Here is a 23,645-nt window from a genome sequence, read left to right on the forward strand (position 1 = left end):
CTGCAGCGAGGCTCTCTGGCAGCTGTCGCAGCGCTCTGCAGCGAGGCTCTCTGGCAGCTGTCGCAGCGCTCTGCAGCGAGGCTCTCTGGCAGCTGTCGCAGCGCTCTGCAGCGAGGCTCTCTGGCAGCTGTCGCAGCGCTCTGCAGCGAGGCTCTCTGGCAGCTGTCGCAGCGCTCTGCAGCGAGGCTCTCTGGCAGCTGTCGCAGCGCTCTGCAGCGAGGCTCTCTGGCAGCTGTCGCAGCGCTCCGCAGCGAGGCTCTCTGGCAGCTGTCGCAGCGCTCCGCAGCGAGGCTCTCTGGCAGCTGTCGCAGCGCTCCGCAGCGAGGCTCTCTGTCATCTCTCGCAGCGCTCCGCAGCGAGGCTCTCTGTCATCTCTCGCAGCGCTCCGCAGCGAGGCTCTCTGTCATCTCTCGCAGCTCCCTGCAGCGAGGCTCTGTCATCTCTCGCAACGCTCTGCAGCGAGGCTCTCTGGCAGCTGTCGCAGCGCTCTGCAGCGAGGCTCTGTCATCTCTCGCAACGCTCTGCAGCGAGGCTCTCTGGCAACTGTCGCAACGCTCTGCAGCGAGGCTCTCTGTCAGCTTCCTTCATTATATCCAGATTATTCCTGCCAAGCACTGCGCACTATACAGGGGGGGTCAGCAATGTGAGTTTAGTTCAGGGGTGTTTGGGCTGTTCAGCAGTGGTAGAATAGGTTAGGACCATGTTACATTCTACTCACACTAAAGATAAATAAGATTATAACAAGTCCTTATAATTGAATTTACCTAGTATGATACAAACACATACACTTCACATGGGCGCAGCATTTTTATAGCAACAACTTACTGGTGTTTGCTGCTCACTGCTATGTCTGTATAACCGGTTGCACTCTCACTATACCTGTACTACATAAAAAAAATGAAATTGGCTTCGGTCTAATGTGATGTTGATTTAAAGTGGATTTATGTACTTGTCTGGCTCACCGTAGGAATACCGTTACTTATTTACAGTTCCAGCTCACCATGAAAATATCCTATTATTAATTTACCTGCCCAGCTCATGTATAGGATTTATTTACTGGTCGGCTCATTTATAGGATTTACATACTGGCTGGCTCATAATTTACTGGCTGCGCGCCATATCGTTAGGATTTATTTACCAGTCAGCTCATGTATAGGATTTCTTAACTGGCCAGCTCGCCATACAAATATTATCATCAGTTTACCTGCCCAGCTGATGTATAGGATTTATTTACTGGCCGGCTTGCCATACAAATATTCTTAATATTAATTTACCTGCCCAGCTTGTGTATAGGATATATTTACTGCTTAGCTGATGTATAGGATTTATTTACTGGCCGGCTCACCATACAAATATTATTAGGATTTATTTTTACCGGTCGGCTCATGTGTAGGATTTATTTACTGCCCATCTCATGTATAGGATTGATTTACTGGCTGGCTCGCCATACAAATATCATTAGAATTTTTCTGCCCAGCTCATGTATAGGGTTTATTTACTGCCCGGCTCATGTATAGGGTTTATTTACTGGCCATCTCACCATACTGTGTAATTATTGTACAATTATTTTCTGTAACCTGATCAGTGGGGACCAGCATGATATATTTACTGCTTTGTGACACACATTTATGGGGAAGAAAGCAACATGTGTACACCCTGATGTGCTATTAACACTATTTGTATATTTAGTACAGAAGGAAACACACCCTGTAACTGCTAACCTGGAAACTATTTTACCCCCTGACTTCCAGAGTGTTTGAAGCTCATGGCCTTTCATGTAGCTGCAGCACTGTATGGGTTAACAGTACAAAAATGATCCTGAATGTAAAAAGAACAAACAAACCTGTTTTCCGGGATTCTTGTCTTAGGGCAGACCCTGTAGAAGATGTTGGGTGCAGCTCTATGTATAGAATATACAACATTAATCATGAACGGGCAGCGCTCTGCAGCAAGCTTATCATACAATTTAAAAAAGAATACATATAATAATGTGTTAAATGCCAAAGCAATAATATTAGTCATTAACGTCTTATTTTACCGCTATACTATAAATAGCTATTTCACAAAAAAGGATACAAATAGTATCCAAAAGTATTTCTCCAAACAGAAAGTGTGTGTCCCAGTTCCTTGTAAATATTCTGGCATAAATCCACTTCTAGTTGGAGTCTGGTGCAGCTTCTGTGTATAGATTGTGACACTCTGAGTGTCGTTTAGATCCTGGGGTGTCACATGGGCACACGTCAGACCCTCAGGTTCCTCTCTCCCGCTTGCTATGCTGTAAATAAATCATTTTATAACAATTTTTCCTGCTTTTACTCATGATCAGACCCTTTTTGTGTGTTGTTAATGGGGCAATATAGCTGCCTGGTTCTCTAGCAGGACATAATGTGTTTGCTTCGTTTTTGGTGATCTAAATGATTTCTATAAGAAGCGCAAAATAAAAACTCTTGTTGAGAAAAGTGTAACTGTGTCCTGTGTTTGCTTTGGGGACATTGGTGAGAATGACACGCCCTTGTCACAGCTCTGGGTGATGAGTGTATAAGGACCTTGTGCTGCTAGATTCCAAAGACACTTCTGCACATCATACTGACATCACACAGGGTCAGGCTGGGAGAGGAGGCTTCATGTGTCATGGGGCTAGGCCTACAACCCTACCCTAAATCTCACATTTGCACCAACCCTTGTCATTGTGTCCCCATATCCCTGCAAGCTGTCAGCCAGAGCAGAAGGATGTCCTGGACCACTACATTTCTCTGCTTCATCGTTGTGCACACAGCTGGCTCCTCTATCACACCAAGTAAGGACTGCATGGGCTGGGTCAGTGGGCACTTTATATGGTGTATTGAGCCCAGCACAGACAGCAAAGGGTGTGCTCTGGGGGGTGATTCTAAATGGTGCTATGTAGTAGGGTATCTATGCACTGACATTACTTATTGTAGTCCCCAATCTACATAGGTGCTGGATGCCCTGAATTAGTAGCTGGTACCTATATGCATGCTTGCTGCTGTACGGGGTTTAAAACAAAGGTAGCAGAAGGTGAGGTCCTCATCTTTACCTTGTACACACACAGATATTTAGCTCTGGGGTCAATTGCACCCCTAAAATGTTATGGTTTGGAACCATCAGATGCCCAGCTACTAAATGCAAAACCGATTGTAACGTACACACAGCACTAAATGTAATACCGACTGTAAGGTACACCGCAGTAAATGCAATATTGGCTAACGTACACCACTCTAAATGCAATACAGATTGTAACTTACACACAACACTAAATGTAATACCGACTAACGTACACACGCACTAAATGCAATATTGATTGTAACGTAAACAGCACTAAATGCAGTACTGATTTTAACGTAAACAGCACTAATTGCAATACTGATTTTAGCGTAAACAGCACTAAATGCAATACCGATTGTAACATACACAGCACTAAATGCAATACCGATTGTAACATACACAGCACTAAATGCAATACCGATTGTAACATACACAGCACTAAATGTAATACCGATTGTAACATACACAGCACTAAATGTAATACCGATTGTAACATACACAGCACTAAATGTAATACCGATTGTAGTATACACAGCACTAAATGCAAGATATTTTGTAATGCAGAACTTTATTACTGATATATACTGTGCATATAAAAACATTTGTGCGCAGACCTTTTGTAATGCGGCACTTAATTACTAATATATACTGCATATATAAACATTTAGGGCCAGATTACGAGTGGAGCGCTATCGGTTATGTGCGAGCGAAAAGGGGTTTGTGCACGTTGTGTTTTCCGCTCATGTTACAAGTTGAAAGTGAACACGTGAGCGCAATCGCAATTTACGCTAGAATGATTACTGTGTCCTCAGAGTGAACTGTTTCGCGAAACAAAAGTGTCACATAACACATCAAAATACATTACAAAGTACAGTATCTAAAAAAATTATTAAAAAATAATTGCACAAAAAAGTTACAAGGGCTCAGATATGAGGTCTCTGGTGTAGCCACCAGTTGTAACGTACATGCAGCACTAAATGCCATACCGATTGTACTGATATACTGCACATATATAAACATTTAAGTCTATATTTCAAGTGGTGCCCTATCAACTACGTGTGGTTTACGCACGCATTCGTGGTTTTAGCACCCAGCCGTAAGTTCAGTGTCGGTTAGATTATCACGAACTATGGACACGTAATTTTTCAAAAGCTTGCGAAGCTATCTTTTCAATGGGCCATGAAAAACGTTATTCTGGACTTGTATTACAAGTTGCTGGGTAATATGCCCATGACTGCGCTATTGAGAATGTTTAAAATGTTTAACCTCTGGTTAAATAACTGGTGTAGCGGGTCTCGGTACCCCAGACTGGGTATACCTGCTAAAGTCAGCTTCCTCCCACCAAACACCAACCCATGAACCTCCACTGGATACCTGTCGCTATTAGAATAACGGCCGCTGCAAGTTGTTATAGCTACCCCCAAGAACATTAGCCGAGACTGAATGCTTGAGGGTCAAAATAGGAATTGCTTTATTGCACAGAAAACACAGCTTTTATACATTTCCAACAATGGGGGGGGGGGTTTAGTTACCACATAATCAATAGAAACAAATATTATACAATGAGACAAACATCAGACAATGGTTAGTTAAACAAGATTCTAATCACATCCTGACTTACAATAGGACAATGGATGACTCGCACAATAACTGAAAGACACTTCACACCTAGACTAGATATGCATACACATAACAGCAGGAGGTCCTAGCTCAAACATTCTGAGTCTAGGGGGGGGGGGGGGGGTTGGAGCAGACAATGCAGGATTGGGCTGTCACCTTATATTCCAACAAAACACAGGAATCTTCAGGGCCATTCAGTTCTCAGAGTCTCTGGGAATTCATGGAAATGGGGTAAACCTGAATCCAGGGTAAAAGTACTCCAAATGTACCCTGGACACCCGCCTTCCAAATCATAGAATTTCCTCAAGTTCCATTGTCTGTGGGGAGGAGGCTGGCCTGCATTCCTCTTCAAGTACAAAAGTAACAGAAGCATCCGTTACATTTCTTCCCCCCCCCGGGGTAGACTAACCAGGTACCAGACCACCCACTGGTTTGGACCTGTGTTAGTCGGATGGCCCAGCCCAGAACTTTCTTCCATTTTTGTTTTTGGCCACTGCCACTGGGGAGTGAGAATGCTGATCTCCTCTTCCTGGAACATGCTAAGCTGCTGGGCAGAGAGGTCGGATACCTCCTCTCCCTGGGACCTGCTTTGTTGCTGGGTAGAGAGGCTGGATTGGGCTGTTACCTTATACTCCAACAAAACACAGGAATCTTCAGGGCCCTTCAGTTCTCAGAGTCTCTGGGAATTCATGGAAACGGGGTAAACCTGAATCCAGGGTAAAAGTACTCCAAATGTACCCTGCACACCCGCCTCCCAAATCATAGAATTCCCTCAAGTTCCCAGGGTCCATAGTCTGTGGGGAGTAGGCTGGCCTGCATTCCTCTCCAAGTACAAAAGTAACGGAAGCATCCATTACAACTGGGCTTCTATGTTTTCAATACGTTTCATCTGCATATGGTCAAGAATCATTACTAAGATGCTCACATAGGTCTAGTGTACTAGAAACTAAACAAACATCACAGCCAATATGTCCCAGATAACCAACTTGGCCTATCAGGCTGTTCTTGCCTTTTTGATCACCATTGTGTAGCATTGCTCTTTTGATTGACTAATTGGCTTTGGATCCTGAATTTGCTTGCGGACATCTCTGTTTTAACACAATCATATGTGCCAGCTGTCTTGCCCAACGTGCAGGGTGTGTGCACTCACTGATGCTGAGGTTTGACATCTATACGCAGCACTTTATTTATACAATGTCATAAAGGATGACTCAAGGCACTTTCACTGTCGTAATCAGGAAGCTTAGGAATGCCATCCTCAACAAGTGACATCCTGTCATAGGATTCCCTCACATAGAGTACTCTTGGCCTGATCTCAAGAGCGACTAATAGAATATGGGGGGCATATCTAACGTGTGTGGGACAATACACTGCACCCATATTGCTCTGCAGCCACTGTGGAACCAGCAAATGGCATATCTCATCCGCAAACACTTTCATTCTATCAATGGCCACTTTGTGTGAAATGGCAACGTGCACATGATGATCATGTTTGCGGAGTATCCTAGATCTACTCACGACTACTATATCCTCAGGCAATCATCTGTGTGGCCACAGTTGGAGGCCACAAAGTGGCATCACGGATGGATCAGTGTTCGGTACTAATGCACAGCACGCATACATACATTTACAATGGACAGTACAGGATTGGAAGTCCATTTTAAATGCACTTGGACATATGTGTGTACTAAGTATGTGCCAAGCAAGGTTTATTTAGATCTTTGAAATGTCTGTAATGTTCTTTACATCAATAAGCACACTGCCATGCAGTGTTCCTTGTCACATCCGCAGCCGCACAGTTATGCAGGGATTCTGTAGGCCCTGCGCACTAACAAAAGAAGTCCACGCATGACAGGGCAAGAGAGGCACAACAAAAGTGCACTCAATCACTGACAGCACAGAAGGCCGGTGGCAGGGTCACCAGCAACAGTGAAGGGATTTTCACAGGGAAACTCCACACATAGGACACTGACATTGTCAAACCTGAAGGGTATTGACTTCATCTTCATGGAACCAAAGACCTTCAGAGGGTAAGCATTCTCTCTTTATGTGTTTCACATGCATGCTACTGTGTTAGTGACATGACAGAGGAATTGCCCAGTATTTCTCCAACATTGGTGTGTCCGGTCCACAGCGTCATCCTTACTTGTGGGAAATATCTCTTCCCCAACAGGAAATGGCAAAGAGTCCCAGCAAAGCTGTCCACATAGTCCCTCCTAGGCTCCGCCCACCCCAGTCATTCTCTTTGCCGTTGCACAGGCAACATCTCCACGGAGATGGTTAAGAGTATGTGGTGTTTAGTTGTAGTTTTTTATTCTACTATCAAGAGTTTATTTTAAAATAGTGCTGGTATGTACTATTTACTCTGAAACAGAAAAAGATGAAGAGTTCTGTTTGTAAGAGGAAGATGATTTTAGCAGACAGTAACTAAAATCGTTTGCTGTTTCCACATAGGACTGTTGAGATGAAGTAACTTCAGTTGGGGGAAACAGTTAGCAGACTTTTCTGCTTAAGGTATGACTAGCCATATTTCTAACAAGACTGTGTAATGCTGGAAGGCTGTCATTTCCCCTCATGGGGACCGGTAAGCCATTTTCTTAGTCTCAAACAGAATAAAGGGCTTAATATGGGCTATAAAACTGGTAGACACTTTTATGGGCAAAATCGATTGTTTTATTTGGGCATTTTATACATGTTTATGCTTGTAATTCACACTTATAAGTTTGGGGAACGTTTTTTAACGTCAGGCACTGTGTTAGACACCTTTCCAGTCAGGAAGGGCCTTCCCAGTTGTAGGCTGAGCCTCATTTTCGCGCCATTACTGCGCAGTTACTTTTGAGAGCAAGACATGCAGATGCATGTGTGAGGATCTGAAAGTAGTTGGAAAAGTTCCTAGAAGGCTTCATTTGGTATCGTATTCCCCCCTGGGTTTGGTAAAGTCGCAGCAAAGGCTGTAGCTGGGACTGTAGAGGGGTTAAAACTGTAACCGGCTCCGGTTTCTTTATTTTAAGGGTTAAAGCTCTGAAAATTGGTGTGCAATACTTTGAATGCTTTAAGACACTGTGGTGAAAATTTGGTAAATTTTGAACAATTCCTTCATACTTTTTCACATATTCAGTAATAAAGTGTGCACTGTTTAAAATTTAAAGAGACAGTAACGGTTTTATTTTAAACGTTTTTTTTGTACTTTCTTGACAAGTTTAAGCCTGTTTAACATGTCTGCACCTTCAGATAAGCTATGTTCTATATGTTTGAAGATCAATGTGTGTCCCCCTTCAAAATTGTGTGATAATTGTGCCATAGCGTCCAAACAAAGTAAGGACAGTATTGCCTCAGATAGTAAAGTTGCCCAAGATGATTCATCAGATGAAGGGAGTAGACATAGTTCTACATCATCTCCTTCTGTGTCTACACCAGTTTTGCCCACGCAGGAGGCCCCTAGTACTTCTAGCGCGCCAATGCTTATTACTATGCAACAATTAACGGCAGTAATGGATAACTCCATAGCAAATATTTTATCCAAAATGCCTGCATATCAGAGAAAGCGTGATTGCTCTGTTTTAAACACTGTAGAGCAGGAGGGCGCTGATGATAATTGCTCTGTCATACCCTCACACCAATCTGAAGGGGTCATGAGGGAGGTTTTGTCGGATGGGGAAATTTCAGATTCAGGTAAAATTTCTCAACAGTATCTATGTAAATAGTCTTCCTGCGCTAAAGGCCAGATTATGTGGACCTAAAGCTAAAACATTTGAGGTGACACTGAATAGATGGAAATGATCACTCAGGACATAAAATATGTTAAATATGAGCTAATATTTATTATTAATAAAAGAGATGATTAAAATATTTTCTTTGAAAATTTATTAGTAAAATAATTTTTTAATTTTTTTTTAAAAAATTGATTAAAAATAGAATTTAATTGAATTTTGTATTAAAAAGCTGATATAATAATGTTTTTCAGCAAAAATAACAGAGGCAAAAAAGATGAAAAGAAAAGATATAAGTGAGGTGAGTGTACTGAGCAGAGGATATAGTTAGTATACACAGCACATTTAGTTAGTATGTTAGTATAGTTAGTGAGGTTATTCAAACAACAGATGCGGTTAATATACAGCAAGTGTAATGAGTGCAGTGGATTTGATTGAGGTTAAAGTGTAAACTAAAAATGGGTCAGCTAAAGGTGTATAAGCTCAAGTGGTGTGTGCTAAAAGTGGTGTGTGCTAAAAATGTATTATAAATTAAAATTATGTCAACTAAACAGCTATAAAATAAATATACCTAAATTCATCAAGTGGACAGTTGTGCAAAAAAGCAATGTAAATGAAACTTAGCTAAAAAATAAAGTTAAATATTAAAGTTAAATAGAGCTAGGTTAATAAGGCAAAGTTAGTACAACTAAAACAGCGTAACTAAAATTTGGTATTAAAAATTGCCATTTCAAACACAATTGTGATAGAACTGTAAAATGAAAGTTCTTTTCTGTGCACAGATAAAGAGTGTTGGCATATGCAAAATGTTGGGCAAGTGAAATTTTCAGTGCCGTCTCCTTTTTATGTTAAAAGTACCTTGTAAGATCAGACTCACAGTCTTTTTTGTAATTCAATCCTATGGTAAAATCAAATGAAGTAATCCAAAGTTCAGGTAATACCAGGTTACCTTAAGCTGCTTTTATTCAAGGAAGCATCTGTCAGGTTGTTAATATAGTACCTTGTTTCTTTCCTTGTCCTTTGTGGTAAAGCCAGGTTACCACTATGAATTTCAAGCCGCATACAGGGCTGGTGTGACGTTAATGTGGTGCTTCCGCGTCTGGAAGCAGAGTAGTTCTCGTCTGGTCTTTTTCTTGATGATGGTAGTCTGACGTCACAGACTACGGTGGCTCAAATTGGCCAAAAAGAAGTAACGCGTTTCGGTCGTGGACCTTTCTCAAACTTCTGATTTGCTCCGTGTTCGTCTTGGTCTTTATATAGCAGAGCTTGTAACTTGACGTATGTAAGCACCTCCTTATTTGTTGTCAAAGGGCTAACATCTTTCAATTCTATAAAATGTGGCCGTTGATCTTAACAAAAACAAACATTTCTCTCATGTGAAAATGAGAGAAATGTTTGTTTTTGTTAAGATCAACGGCCACATTTTATAGAATTGAAAGATGTTAGCCCTTTGACAACAAATAAGGAGGTGCTTACATACGTCAAGTTACAAGCTCTGCTATATAAAGACCAAGACGAACACGGAGCAAATCAGAAGTTTGAGAAAGGTCCACGACCGAAACGCGTTACTTCTTTTTGGCCAATTTGAGCCACCGTAGTCTGTGACGTCAGACTACCATCATCAAGAAAAAGACCAGACGAGAACTACTCTGCTTCCAGACGCGGAAGCACCACATTAACGTCACACCAGCCCTGTATGCGGCTTGAAATTCATAGTGGTAACCTGGCTTTACCACAAAGGACAAGGAAAGAAACAAGGTACTATATTAACAACCTGACAGATGCTTCCTTGAATAAAAGCAGCTTAAGGTAACCTGGTATTACCTGAACTTTGGATTACTTCATTTGATTTTACCATAGGATTGAATTACAAAAAAGACTGTGAGTCTGATCTTACAAGGTACTTTTAACATAAAAAGGAGACGGCACTGAAAATTTCACTTGCCCAACATTTTGCATATGCCAACACTCTTTATCTGTGCACAGAAAAGAACTTTCATTTTACAGTTCTATCACAATTGTGTTTGAAATGGCAATTTTTAATACCAAATTTTAGTTACGCTGTTTTAGTTGTACTAACTTTGCCTTATTAACCTAGCTCTATTTAACTTTAATATTTAACTTTATTTTTTAGCTAAGTTTCATTTACATTGCTTTTTTGCACAACTGTCCACTTGATGAATTTAGGTATATTTATTTTATAGCTGTTTAGTTGACATAATTTTAATTTATAATACATTTTTAGCACACACCACTTTTAGCACACACCACTTGAGCTTATACACCTTTAGCTGACCCATTTTTAGTTTACACTTTAACCTCAATCAAATCCACTGCACTCATTACACTTGCTGTATATTAACCGCATCTGTTGTTTGAATAACCTCACTAACTATACTAACATACTAACTAAATGTGCTGTGTATACTAACTATATCCTCTGCTCAGTACACTCACCTCACTTATATCTTTTCTTTTCATCTTTTTTGCCTCTGTTATTATAGCTGAAAAACATTATTATATCAGCTTTTTAATACAAAATTCAATTAAATTCTATTTTTAATCAATTTTTTTAAAAAAATTTTAAAAAATTATTTTACTAATAAATTTTCAAAGAAAATATTTTAATCATCTCTTTTATTAATAATAAATATTAGCTCATATTTAACATATTTTATGTCCTGAGTGATCATTTCCATCTATTCAGTGTCACCTCAAATGTTTTAGCTTTAGGTCCACATAATCTGGCCTTTAGCGCAGGAAGACTATTTACATAGATTTCAATCATCAATTTTATCTGGGGATTTTTTGATATCAACCTGTATACTTTGAGGTGAATTGTTTCAGCGCTCTCTCTCTCCCTAGATAGAAAAATTTCTCAACAGGCAGAACCTGATGTTGTGACATTTAAATTTAAATTAGAGCATCTCCGCGCACTGCTTAAGGAGGTGTTATCTACTCTAGATGATTGTGACAACCTGGTCATTCCAGAAAAATTATGCAAGATGGACAAGTTCCTAGAGGTTCCGGTGCACCCTGACGCTTTTCCTATACCCAAGCGGGTGGCGGATATAGTGAATAAGGAGTGGGAGAAGCCCGGCATACCTTTTGTCCCCCCTCCTATATTTAAGAAATTATTTCCTATGGTCGACCCCAGAAAGGACTTATGGCAGACAGTCCCTAAGGTCGAGGGGGCAGTTTCTACACTAGCCAAGCGCACTACTATTCCTATCGAGGATAATTGTGCTTTCAAAGATCCTATGGATAAAAAATTGGAGGGTTTGCTTAAAAAGATTTTTGTACAGCAAGGTTACCTCCTGCAACCCATTTCGTGCATTGTTCCTGTCACTACAGCAGCGTGGTTCTGGTTCGAGGAACTAGAAAAGTCGTTCAGTAGAGAGACTCCATATGAGGAGGTTATGGACAGAGTTCACGCACTCAAGTTGGCTAATTATTTTATTTTAGATGCCGCTTTGCAACTAGCTAGATTAGCGGCGAAAAATTCAGGGTTTGCAATTGTGGCGCACAGAGCGCTTTGGCTAAAGTCTTGGTCAGCGGATGTATCTTCAAGACAAAATTGCTTAATATCCCCTTCAAGGGTAAGACTCTCTTTGGGCCAGAATTGAAAGAGATTATTTCAGACATCACTGGGGGAAAGGGCCATGCCCTCCCACAAGATAGGCCTTTCAAAGCCAAGAATAAGTCTAATTTTCGTTCCTTTCGCAATTTCAGGAACGGACCGGCCTCTAACTCTGCATCCTCTAAACAAGAGGGTAATGCTTCTCAAACCAAACCAGCCTGGAAACCGATGCAAGGCTGGAACAAGGGTAAGCAGGCCAAGAAGCCTGCTGCTGCTAACAAAACAGCATGAAGGAGTAGCCCCCGATCCGGGACCGGATCTAGTAGGGGGCAGACTCTCTCTCTTTGCTCAGGCTTGGGCAAGAGATGTTCAGGATCCCTGGACACTAGAAATAGTTTCTCAGGGTTATCTTCTGGAATTCAAGGAACTACCCCCAAGGGGAAGGTTCCACATGTCTCCCTTATCCTCAAACCAAATAAAGAGACAGGCATTCTTACATTGTGTAGAAGACCTGTTAAAGATGGGAGTGATACACCCAGTTCCAACGGCGGAACAAGGAATGGGATTTTACTCAAATCTGTTTGTAGTTCCCAAAAAAAGAGGGAACTTTCAGACCAATTCTGGATTTAAAGATCCTAAACAAATTTCTCAGAGTACCATCGTTCAAAATGGAAACCATTCGAACGATTCTACCCACAATCCAGGAAGGTCAATTTATGACTACCGTGGATCTAAAGGATGCGTATCTACATATTCCTATCCACAAAGAACATCATCAGTTCCTAAGGTTCGCCTTTCTGGACAGACATTACCAGTTTGTGGCCCTCCCTTAGCCACTGCTCCAAGGATTTTCACAAAGGTACTCGGATCCCTTCTAGCGGTTCTAAGACCAAGGGGCATTGCAGTAGTACCGTACTTGGACGACATTCTAATACAAGCGTCGTCTCTTTCAAAGGCAAAGGCTCACACAGACATCGTTCTGGCCTTTCTCAGATCTCACGGATGGAAGGTGAACATAGAAAAAAGTTCCCTGTCTCCGTCGACAAGAGTTCCCTTCTTGGGAACAATAATAGATTCTTTAGAAATGAGGATTTTCCTGACAGAAGTCAGAAAGTCAAAACTTCTAAACGCTTGTCAAGTTCTTCATTCTATTCCTCGTCCTTCCGTAGCTCAGTGCATGGAAGTAGTAGGGTTGATGGTTGCAGCAATGGACATAGTTCCTTTTGCATGAATTCATCTAAGACCATTACAACTGTGCAGGCTGAAACAGTGGAATGGGGACTATACAGACTTGTCTCCAGTGATTCAAGTAGATCAGAAGACAGAGACTCACTCCGTTGGTGGCTAACCCTGGACCACCTGTCCCAGGGAATGAGCTTCCGCAGACCAGAGTGGGTCATCGTCACGACCGACGCCAGTCTAGTGGGCTGGGGCGCGGTCTGGGAATCCCTGAAAGCTCAGGGACTGTGGTCTCGGGAAGAGTCTCTTCTCCCGATAAACATTCTGGAACTGAGAGCGATATTCAATGCTCTCAGGGCTTGGCCTCAACTAGCAAAGGCCAGATTCATAAGATTCCAATCAGACAACATGACGACTGTTGCTTATATCAATCATCAGGGGGGAACAAGGAGTTCCCTGGCGATGAAAGAAGTGACCAAAATAATAAAATGGGCGGAGGATCACTCCTGCCACCTATCTGCGATCCACATCCCAGGTGTGGAAAACTGGGAGGCGGATTATCTGAGTCGTCAGACATTCCATCCGGGGGAGTGGGAACTCCACCCGGAGATCTTTGCCCAGTTGACTCAATTATGGGGCATTCCAGATATGGATCTGATGGCGTCTCGTCAGAACTTCAAGGTTCCTTGCTACGGGTCCAGATCCAGGGATCCCAAGGCGACTCTAGTGGATGCACTAGTAGCGCCTTGGACCTTCAACCTAGCCTATGTGTTTCCACCGTTTCCTCTCATTCCCAGGCTGGTAGCCAGGATCAAGCAGGAGAGGGCCTCTGTGATCTTGATAGCTCCTGCGTGGCCACGCAGGACTTGGTATGCAGACCTGGTGAATATGTCATCGGTTCCACCATGGAAGCTACCTTTGAGACAGGATCTTCTTGTTCAGGGACCATTCGAACATCCAAATCTGGTCTCCCTCCAGCTGATGGCTTGGAAATTGAACGCTTGATTCTATCAAAGCGTGGGTTTTCAGATTCTGTGATAGATACTCTAGTTCAAGCCAGAAAACCGGTAACTAGAAAAATTTACCATAAAATATGGAAAAGATATATCTGCTGGTGTGAATCCAAGGGATTCTTATGGAATAAGATCAAAATCCCTAAGATCCTTTCCTTTCTACAAGAGGGTTTGGATAAAGGATTATCAGCGAGTTCTCTAAAGGGACAGATTTCTGCTTTATCTGTCTTATTACACAAACGACTGGCAGCTGTGCCAGATGTTCAAGCATTTGTTCAGGCTCTGGTTAGGATCAAGCCTGTTTACAGACCTTTGACTCCTCCCTGGAGTTTAAATCTAGTTCTTTCAGTTCTTCAAGGGGTTCCATTTGAACCTCTACATTCCATAGATATTAAGTTGTTATCTTGGAAAGTTTTGTTTTTGGTTGCTATTTCTTCTGCTAGAAGAGTTTCTGAGTTATCTGCTCTGCAGTGTTCTCCGCCCTATCTGGTGTTCCATGCAGATAAGGTTGTTTTGCGTACTAAGCCTGGTTTTCTTCCAAAGGTTGTTTCTAACAAAAATATTAACCAGGAGATAGTTGGACCTTCTTTGTGTCCGAATCCAGTTTCAAAGAAGGAACGTTTGTTACACAATTTAGACGTAGTCCGTGCTCTAAAATTCTATTTAGAAGCTACAAAAGAGTTCAGACAAACTTCTTCTCTGTTTGTCGTCTATTCTGGTAAAAGGAGAGGTCAAAAAGCGACTTCTACCTCTCTTTCCTTTTGGCTTAAAAGCATCATCCGATTGGCTTACGAGACTGCCGGACGGCAGCCTCCTGAAAGAATCACAGCTCACTCCACTAGGGCTGTGGCTTCCACATGGGCCTTCAAGAACAAGGCTTCTGTTGATCAGATATGTAAGGCAGCGACTTGGTCTTCACTGCACACTTTTGCCAAATTTTACAAATTTGATACTTTTGCTTCTTCAGAGGCTATTTTTGGGAGAAAGGTTTTGCAAGCCGTGGTGCCTTCTGTTTAGGTAACCTGATTTGCTCCCTCCCTTCATCCGTGTCCTAAAGCTTTGGAATTGGTTCCCACAAGTAAGAATGACGCCGTGGACCGGACACACCAATGTTGGAGAAAACAGAATTTATGCTTACCTGATAAATTACTTTCTCCAACGGTGTGTCCGGTCCACGGCCCGCCCTGGTTTTTTTAAATCAGGTTTGATGAATTATTTTCTCTAACTACAGTCACCACGGCACCCTATAGTTTCTCCTGTTTTTTTCCTCCTGTCCGTCGGTCGAATGACTGGGGTGGGCGGAGCCTAGGAGGGACTATGTGGACAGCTTTGCTGGGTCTCTTTGCCATTTCCTGTTGGGGAAGAGATATTTCCCACAAGTAAGGATGACGCCGTGGACCGGACACACCGTTGGAGAAAGTAATTTATCAGGTAAGCATAAATTCTGTTTTTAGGGACTTGGTGCTTTGTATTGGAAGATTTAGTCATACATTAAAGGGATATGAAACCCACATTTGTTTTCTTTCATGCTTTGGCTAGAGCAGCAATTTTAAGCAACTTTCTAATTTACTCCTATTTATTTTTCTTCGTTCTCTTGAAAAAGCAGGAACATAAGCTTAGCAGCCGGCCCATTTTTGGTTCAGTACGCTGGGTAGCGCTTGTTGATTTGTGGCTACATTTAGCCACCATTTAGCAAGCGCTACCCAGGTTCTGAACCAAAAATGGTCCGGCTTCTAAACTTATATTCCTTTTTTTCAAATAAATATAAGGTTGCTATTAATCTATTTGGTACAATTTCTCAAAAAGGAAGAAGGATTATCTGAAAATAAGTTTTTTTTTTTTTTTTTTTAAATCTAAGAAGTTTTATAGTAAATTTACAAGATGGTATACATTTAGGTACAGAGGTAGAAATTCACTTTACAATGCTTACTAACTATATAGTTTACTAAATTCAAGGCATAACTGTAAAATGTTTCTGTACAAAATAAAAATAAAAATATATATAATAAAATAGAAAACGCAGTTTATTTTCTAGAACACTAGAAAAATAAAACATAATAATCTTTTACACCCTTACATATACTTCACACGTACAAGTAGCGTGAGGATTTTTCAATGTAATACTTGATAAAAAAAATAAATGACAAAGAAATTTTTTTTTTTTATTAATTTGTCCTTAAGCAGCGCTTAAAATCTCAAGAGTCCATAAATGGAAAGCTGCCATATCATCACCTCCATTACACTGCAGCCTCTAATACTTTGAAAATGCTATTCTTGTGTAGAGAGCATGAGTGCAGATAAAGGACAAGTTTGCAGTCCTTCCAAGTGGGAAGCATGCTTTAGACTGCATATCAGAGGCATAAATAATATATTGTCAGGGCCGTCTTTAATATTGACTGGACCCTGGGCGAAAATTTTCTTGGGCCCCCCCCCATGCAATTTCGCTCTCCACCCCAACATCCCAAAAAACAACTAAATCAATTTTTTTTTTTAATTATTAGCCCAGCAGTGGATTATCCACTGCTGAGCTAATCATTTAAAAAAATGAAATAAATTGCAATATGTGAAACTGGACCTAAGCAGTACTAATAAGTAAATAAATATATAAATTCCTCCACTGTGGATTCATTTAATATTCTTTTGAATGTGATTCTGGTGTGAGGTTAGTTGGTTAAAGAGATTTAGGGCAGCCAACAGGAGCAAAGCAAGGTAAAGACTGAGGAGAAAGCATGGAGGTGAAGTATAAGTTTACTGACTGGAACAGCAGAACTACTGTGGGAAGCTGTAAAATCTGAGACAGAGAGAAAACAAAAACTTTAAAAATAAACCTTACATTAATGTGTGAAGTATCAGCATGAAACTATACATCAGCCACAGCAGCACATGTCACTTCTTTGCTAGGAACAAGTTCCCTCTCACCTTGCACTAGACAATGCTGTATGGGGAGGGGTGTGTGTGCACTCACTTATTCTTCCCACTGACACCTTTCTACAAAGCACTGTTCCCCTAACAAACTTCAGTTAGTTGATCTTAGGGCCACAGCAGAAAGAGCAGGGCTAAGGGGACCAGCAGACTGGATGCTGTCTGTCCAAGGTTGCATGGATACAGTGTGAGAGGAGTCACACAGCCTCAAGACTGAAGAGAGCAGTGTATGCAGCTGCACAGATGCTCAAATCCTCACGTGCTTGCCGGTCCAGCTTTCTGCTGCATGCGCCTACAGTCAGCCCTACCCAGAAACAATCCCCACCACCAGAGCAGTTACCTGGTAGCAGTGGTAACCCCAGTAGGACCTTTTATGATGCAGTGGGAATGGCTGGATGCTGAGTTAGGGCTTTGCATTCAGTGCTGTACAGTGCACATCTAAAACCGCACATGGCAATAGCTTGGCATATCACATGACACCGGCATGGTCTGGCACAGTTTAAAAAATATATATATATATAAGCAGAGTACTTTTGACTGTGACAGTATTAGGACTGAATGTGTGTGTTCCCCAAGTCAAATCAGCAGTCTGGTATGAACCATAAAAAAAAAAAAATTTTTTTTTTTTTTTTTTAGGACTCTTGGGCCCCTCAACAGAAACTGGGCCCTGGGCAGCTGCCCCTTTTGCCCTGTGTTAAAGACGGTCCTGTATATTGTATGGGGAAAGCCTATCGCAAATTACCAGCTGTGGAGATTTACGTATTCTCAAAAAAAAAAACACACAAAAGCCGACTAATGCTTCTAGTTCTGTTGTTGATTAGCTGACTTCCATTCAAACATCTTAAATAATTCTATTTTATTTTTTTGTTCCTTTTAAAATACAAACTAGTTTAGTGTAACAGTGCATCTAAAGAACTTAGCTTGCTAATGGTTACTTGTCCATACAGTTGCACTATAAAAAAAACACAAGTTGATTGCTACATTTAAGCTTTGTTTTTTTAGCTGGTCACATTTTGAAATTTGCAAACAACATTTACAGTGTGTATGTTTGTGTGTACATGAAAAAAAATAAGAAAAAAATCCACATATAAATTCAGTCCACAAGATCAGGAGATGATTCTGTAATCAAGACCAAAGCATACACTATTTAGTCGCACAAGTGCCTCTCCCAGTTAAAGTCTTTAAATTTAAGTCTTTAAAGTTTGTTGGTGTCCATGTTAAAAATGTCAGCCTAAGCAAAAACGAAAGACAGTTATGCCAAGTACAAGTGGGAGGCTAAATTCCATTTTTTGCTTCGTTGTTGTTTGTCGTCTGTTTCCTCTGAGCAATAAAAGGGTACATGTACTTGTCAGCTCCCAGGAACCGGTACATGCAGACCACAGCTTCAAAGGGGAGGATGCTTTTCATGCAGGTCACAATGTACATGAGACGTGGTGTACAGATCATGGGCTGGTCTCTAAGGATTGCCTGTTTCACATAGTAATCTGGTTTCAAGGGGGGGGGGGAGGAGGAATGGTTCAATTTCTTTCCTAATTCTGCAGCCACGGAACATTCCTGTGTCAACCAGATAGGGGCACACTAAAGTGGTTTTAATTCCATCCTTGTCAGCAGCTTTTAGTTCATGGCTGAGAGACTCATGGAAACCCACCGCACCAAATTTGCTGGCACAGTAATCCTCTACTCCTGCAGTGCTGAACAATCCCAGAGAGCTGGCAACGGTTACAATGTGACCATGATTCATCTCCATCATCTTAAGAAGAAATGCCTTTGTGGTCCAAAAATGAGCATGGCAATTGACCATCATAGTCCTCTCAATCAACTCATCAGGGCATTCCTGGAGATGATGTCCAGAAACAACTCCAGCATTATTGGGCAGCAGAAAGACATCTCCCTCCTCCTTTCGGACCTTCTCAGCTGTAGAGTAGACGCTCTCACGTTTACCCACATCACAGGTATATGTATAGACCTGGAGATTGTTGCAAGGCAGCACCTCTTCCTATGTGGCATTGCCTGCCCGCCGCAAGGCGTCCTCCAGCTCCCGGTAGATCTGCCTCACCATGCCCGCTGTCTCCTCATTACTCTGGCTGTTGATGTCCCACAGCACCAGCTGAGCCCGACGCCAAGCAAACTCCAGCGCAAAGAGTCGCCTCAATCCGCTGCCAGCCCCAGTGATCAAGCACACCTGGCCGGTCACACTCTTCTTTTTGGGGCGCACCAGCCACTTGACTGCGGCCAACACGAAGGCCCGCAGGACCTTAAAAGTGACCACAAAGAACTCCAACACTATATTCATCATGCAATTAAAAAATAAGGCAGATCCTGCTATAAAAAAAATGTATGCAACAAAAAAGTCTGCAAAATCCAATAGGAAACGTGCAATGCAAATGTGCCCCAAATGCCCCATTCTAGTTGCAGTGCCCCTCTCCTGTGCAAAGTTCCTGCAGTGTAGCTGCCCAGGTTGTACCTGGTTTGGGATTGTAGCAAAATTAAGTGGCAGTTGAATGCACTCTAGGTGGCCAGTGCACACAGTGCTAGACAAGAGGTTGCATTAGCTGTAATGCAAGTCCAGTTTGTGAATACAAGTTTATTTGGCTACTTATGTCCCCCTTGCTATGCAGGTCTTAGCACCTCCTTTGCACCTTTTCAGGAGAGCCACTGCATGTTGTGCCCCAACAGCAAGATATATACCCGGGGACCGGCCAGGAGGTACAGCACGCCCCTCCTGGTGCAGCCCGGACATCCTGAAATAAGTTTTATGATGTTTGTAAATAATATTTCTTTCATGTAATTAACAAGAGTCCATGAGCTAGTGACGTATGGGATATACATTCCTACCAGGAGGGGCAAAGTTTCCCAAACCTTAAAATGCCTATAAATACACCCCTCACCACACCCACAAATCAGTTTTTACAAACTTTGCCTCCAAGGGAGGTGGTGAAGTAAGTTTGTGCTAGATTCTACGTTGATATGCGCTCCGCAGCAAGTTGGAGCCCGGTTTTCCTCTCAGCGTGCAGTGAATGTCAGAGGGATGTGAAGAGAGTATTGCCTATTGAATGCAGTGATCTCCTTCTACGGGGTCTATTTCATAAGGTTCTCTGTTATCGGTCGTAGAGATTCATCTCTTACCTCCCTTTTCAGATCGACGATATTCTCTTATATTTACCATTACCTCTACTGATTCTCGTTTCAGTACTGGTTTGGCTTTCTACAAACATGTAGATGAGTGTCCTGGGGTAAGTAAGTCTTATTTTCTGTGACACTCTAAGCTATGGTTGGGCACTTTATTTATAAAGTTCTAAATATATGTATTCAAACATTTATTTGCCTTGACTCAGAATGTTCAACTTTCCTTATTTTCAGACAGTCAGTTTCATATTTGGGATTATGCATTGAATTATCATATTTTTCTTACCTCAAAAATTTGACTTTTTTCCCTGTGGGCTGTTAGGCTCGCGGGGGCTGAAAATGCTTCATTTTATTGCGTCATTCTTGGCGCGGACTTTTTTGGCGCAAAAATTCTTTTCCGTTTCCGGCGTCATACGTATCGCCGGAAGTTACGTCATTTTTTGACGTTATTTTGCGCCAAAAATGTCGGCGTTCCGGATGTGGCGTCATTTTTGGCGCCAAAAGCATTTAGGCGCCAAATAATGTGGGCGTCTTATTTGGCGCTAAAAAATATGGGCGTCGCTTTTGTCTCCACATTATTTCAGTCTCATTTTTCATTTGCTTCTGGTTGCTAGAAGCTTGATATTTGGCATTCTTTCCCATTCCTGAAACTGTCTTATAAGGAATTTGATCTATTTTGCTTTATATGTTGTTTTTTCTCTTACATATTGCAAGATGTCTCACGTTGCATCTGAGCCAGAAGATACTACAGGAAAATCACTGCCTGCTGGATCTACCAAAGCTAAGTGTATCTGCTGTAAATTTTTGGTAGCTATTCCTCCAGCTGTTGTTTGTAATAATTGTCATGACAAACTTGTTAAAGCAGATAATATTTCCTTTAGTAATGTACCATTGCCTGTTGCAGTTCCCTCAACATCTAAGGTGCAGAATGTTCCTGATAACATAAGAGATTTTGTTTCTGAATCCATAAAGAAGGCTTTGTCTGTTATTTCTCCTTCTAGTAAACGTAAAAAGTCTTTTAAATCTTCTCTCTCTACAGATGAATTTTTAAATGAACACCATCATTCTGATTCTTTGGACTCTTCTGGTTCAGAGGATTCTATCTCAGAGATTGATGCTGATAAATCTTCATATTTATTTAAGATGGAATTTATTCGCTCTTTACTTAAAGAAGTACTAATTGCTTTAGAAATAGAGGATTCTAGTCCTCTTGATACTAATTCTATACGTTTGGATAAGGTTTTTAAAGCTCCTGCGGTTATTCCAGAAGTTTTTCCTGTTCCTAATGCTATTTCTGCAGTGATTTCCAAAGAATGGGATAAATTGGGTAATTCATTTACTCCTTCTAAACGTTTTAAGCAATTATATCCTGTTCCGCCTGACAGGTTAGAATTTTGGGACAAAATCCCTAAAGTTGATGGGGCTATTTCTACCCTTGCTAAACGTACTACCATTCCTACGTCAGATGGTACCTCGTTTAAGGATCCTTTAGATAGAAAAATTGAATCCTTTCTAAGAAAAGCTTATCTGTGTTCAGGTAATCTTCTTAGACCTGCTATATCATTGGCTGATGTTGCTGCAGCTTCAACTTTTTGGTTGGAAACCCTAGCGCAACAAGTAGCAAATCGTGATTCTCATGATATTATTATTCTTCTTCAGCATGCTAATAATTTTATCTGTGATGCCATTTTTGATATTATTAGAGTTGATGTTAGGTTTATGTCTCTAGCTATCTTAGCCAGAAGAGCTTTATGGCTTAAGACTTGGAATGCTGATATGGCTTCTAAATCAACTCTACTTTCCATTTCTTTCCAGGGAAACAAATTATTTGGTTCTCAGTTGGATTCTATTATTTCAACTGTTACTGGTGGGAAAGGAACTTTTTTACCACAGGATAAAAAATCTAAAGGTAAAAACAGGGCTAACAATCGTTTTCGTTCCTTTCGTTTCAACAAAGAACAAAAGCCTGATCCTTCGTCCTCAGGAGCAGTTTCAGTTTGGAAACCATCTCCAGTCTGGAATAAATCCAAGCCTGCTAGAAAGGCAAAGCCTGCTTCTAAGTTCACATGAAGGTACGGCCCTCATTCCAGTTCAGCTGGTAGGGGGCAGGTTACGTTTTTTCAAAGAAATTTGGATCAATTCTGTTCACAATCTTTGGATTCAGAGCATTGTTTCAGAAGGGTACAGAATTGGTTTCAAGATGAGACCTCCTGCAAAGAGATTTTTTCTTTCCCGTGTCCCAGTAAATCCAGTGAAAGCTCAAGCATTTCTGAATTGTGTTTCAGATCTAGAGTTGGCTGGAGTAATTATGCCAGTTCCAGTTCCGGAACAGGGGATGGGGTTTTATTCAAATCTCTTCATTGTACCAAAGAAGGAGAATTCCTTCAGACCAGTTCTGGATCTAAAATTATTGAATCGTTATGTAAGGATACCAACGTTCAAGATGGTAACTGTAAGGACTATATTGCCTTTTGTTCAGCAAGGGAATTATTTGTCCACAATAGATTTACAGGATGCATATCTGCATATTCCGATTCATCCAGATCATTTTCAGTTCCTGAGATTCTCTTTTCTAGACAAGCATTACCAATTTGTGGCTCTACCATTTGGCCTTGCTACAGCTCCAAGAATTTTCACAAAGATTCTCGGTGCCCTTCTGTCTGTAATCAGAGAACAGGGTATTGTGGTATTTCCTTATTTGGACGATATCTTGGTACTTGCTCAGTCTTTACATTTAGCAGAGTCTCATACGAATCGACTTGTGTTGTTTCTTCAAGATCATGGTTGGAGGATCAATTTACCAAAAAGTTCTTTGATTCCTCAAACAAGGGTAACCTTTCTGGGTTTCCAGATAGATTCAGTGTCCATGACTCTGTCTTTAACAGACAAGAGACGTCTAAAATTGATTACAGCTTGTCGAAACCTTCAGTCACAATCATTCCCTTCGGTAGCCTTATGCATGGAAATTCTAGGTCTTATGACTGCTGCATCGGACGCGATCCCCTTTGCTCGTTTTCACATGCGACCTCTTCAGCTCTGTATGCTGAACCAATGGTGCAGGGATTACACGAAGATATCTCAATTAATATCTTTAAAACCGATTGTTCGACACTCTCTAACGTGGTGGACAGATCACCATCGTTTAATTCAGGGGGCTTCTCTTGTTCTTCCGACCTGGACTGTAATTTCAACAGATGCAAGTCTCACAGGTTGGGGAGCTGTGTGGGGATCTCTGACGGCACAGGGAGTTTGGGAATCTCAGGAGGTGAGATTACCGATCAATATTTTGGAACTCCGTGCAATTTTCAGAGCTCTTCAGTTTTGGCCTCTTCTGAAGAGAGAATCGTTCATTTGTTTTCAGACAGACAATGTCACAACTGTGGCATACATCAATCATCAAGGAGGGACTCACAGTCCTCTGGCTATGAAAGA

The 23,645-nt window shown here is 41.5% G+C and overlaps 1 protein-coding gene and 1 pseudogene across 1 annotated transcript in view; one reads left to right on the forward strand and one right to left on the reverse strand.

Moving 5' to 3' along the window:
* Positions 1-2,586: 2,586 nt before the first annotated feature.
* The window catches only part of LOC128643331 (uncharacterized), an 88,430-nt gene continuing 67,371 nt past the window's right edge, over positions 2,587-23,645 (forward strand). Inside the window, exon 1 of the mRNA XM_053696262.1 lies at positions 2,587-2,797. Within this exon, the coding sequence (XP_053552237.1) occupies positions 2,632-2,797 (166 nt within the window). The 5' untranslated portion in view covers positions 2,587-2,631. The remainder of the gene's footprint in view (positions 2,798-23,645) is intronic.
* On the reverse strand, positions 18,259-19,380 carry LOC128643333 (retinol dehydrogenase 10-like; annotated as a pseudogene).

The sequence above is a fragment of the Bombina bombina genome, unplaced genomic scaffold (assembly GCF_027579735.1).
Source record: "Bombina bombina isolate aBomBom1 unplaced genomic scaffold, aBomBom1.pri scaffold_664, whole genome shotgun sequence".
NCBI lineage: Eukaryota > Metazoa > Chordata > Amphibia > Anura > Bombinatoridae > Bombina > Bombina bombina.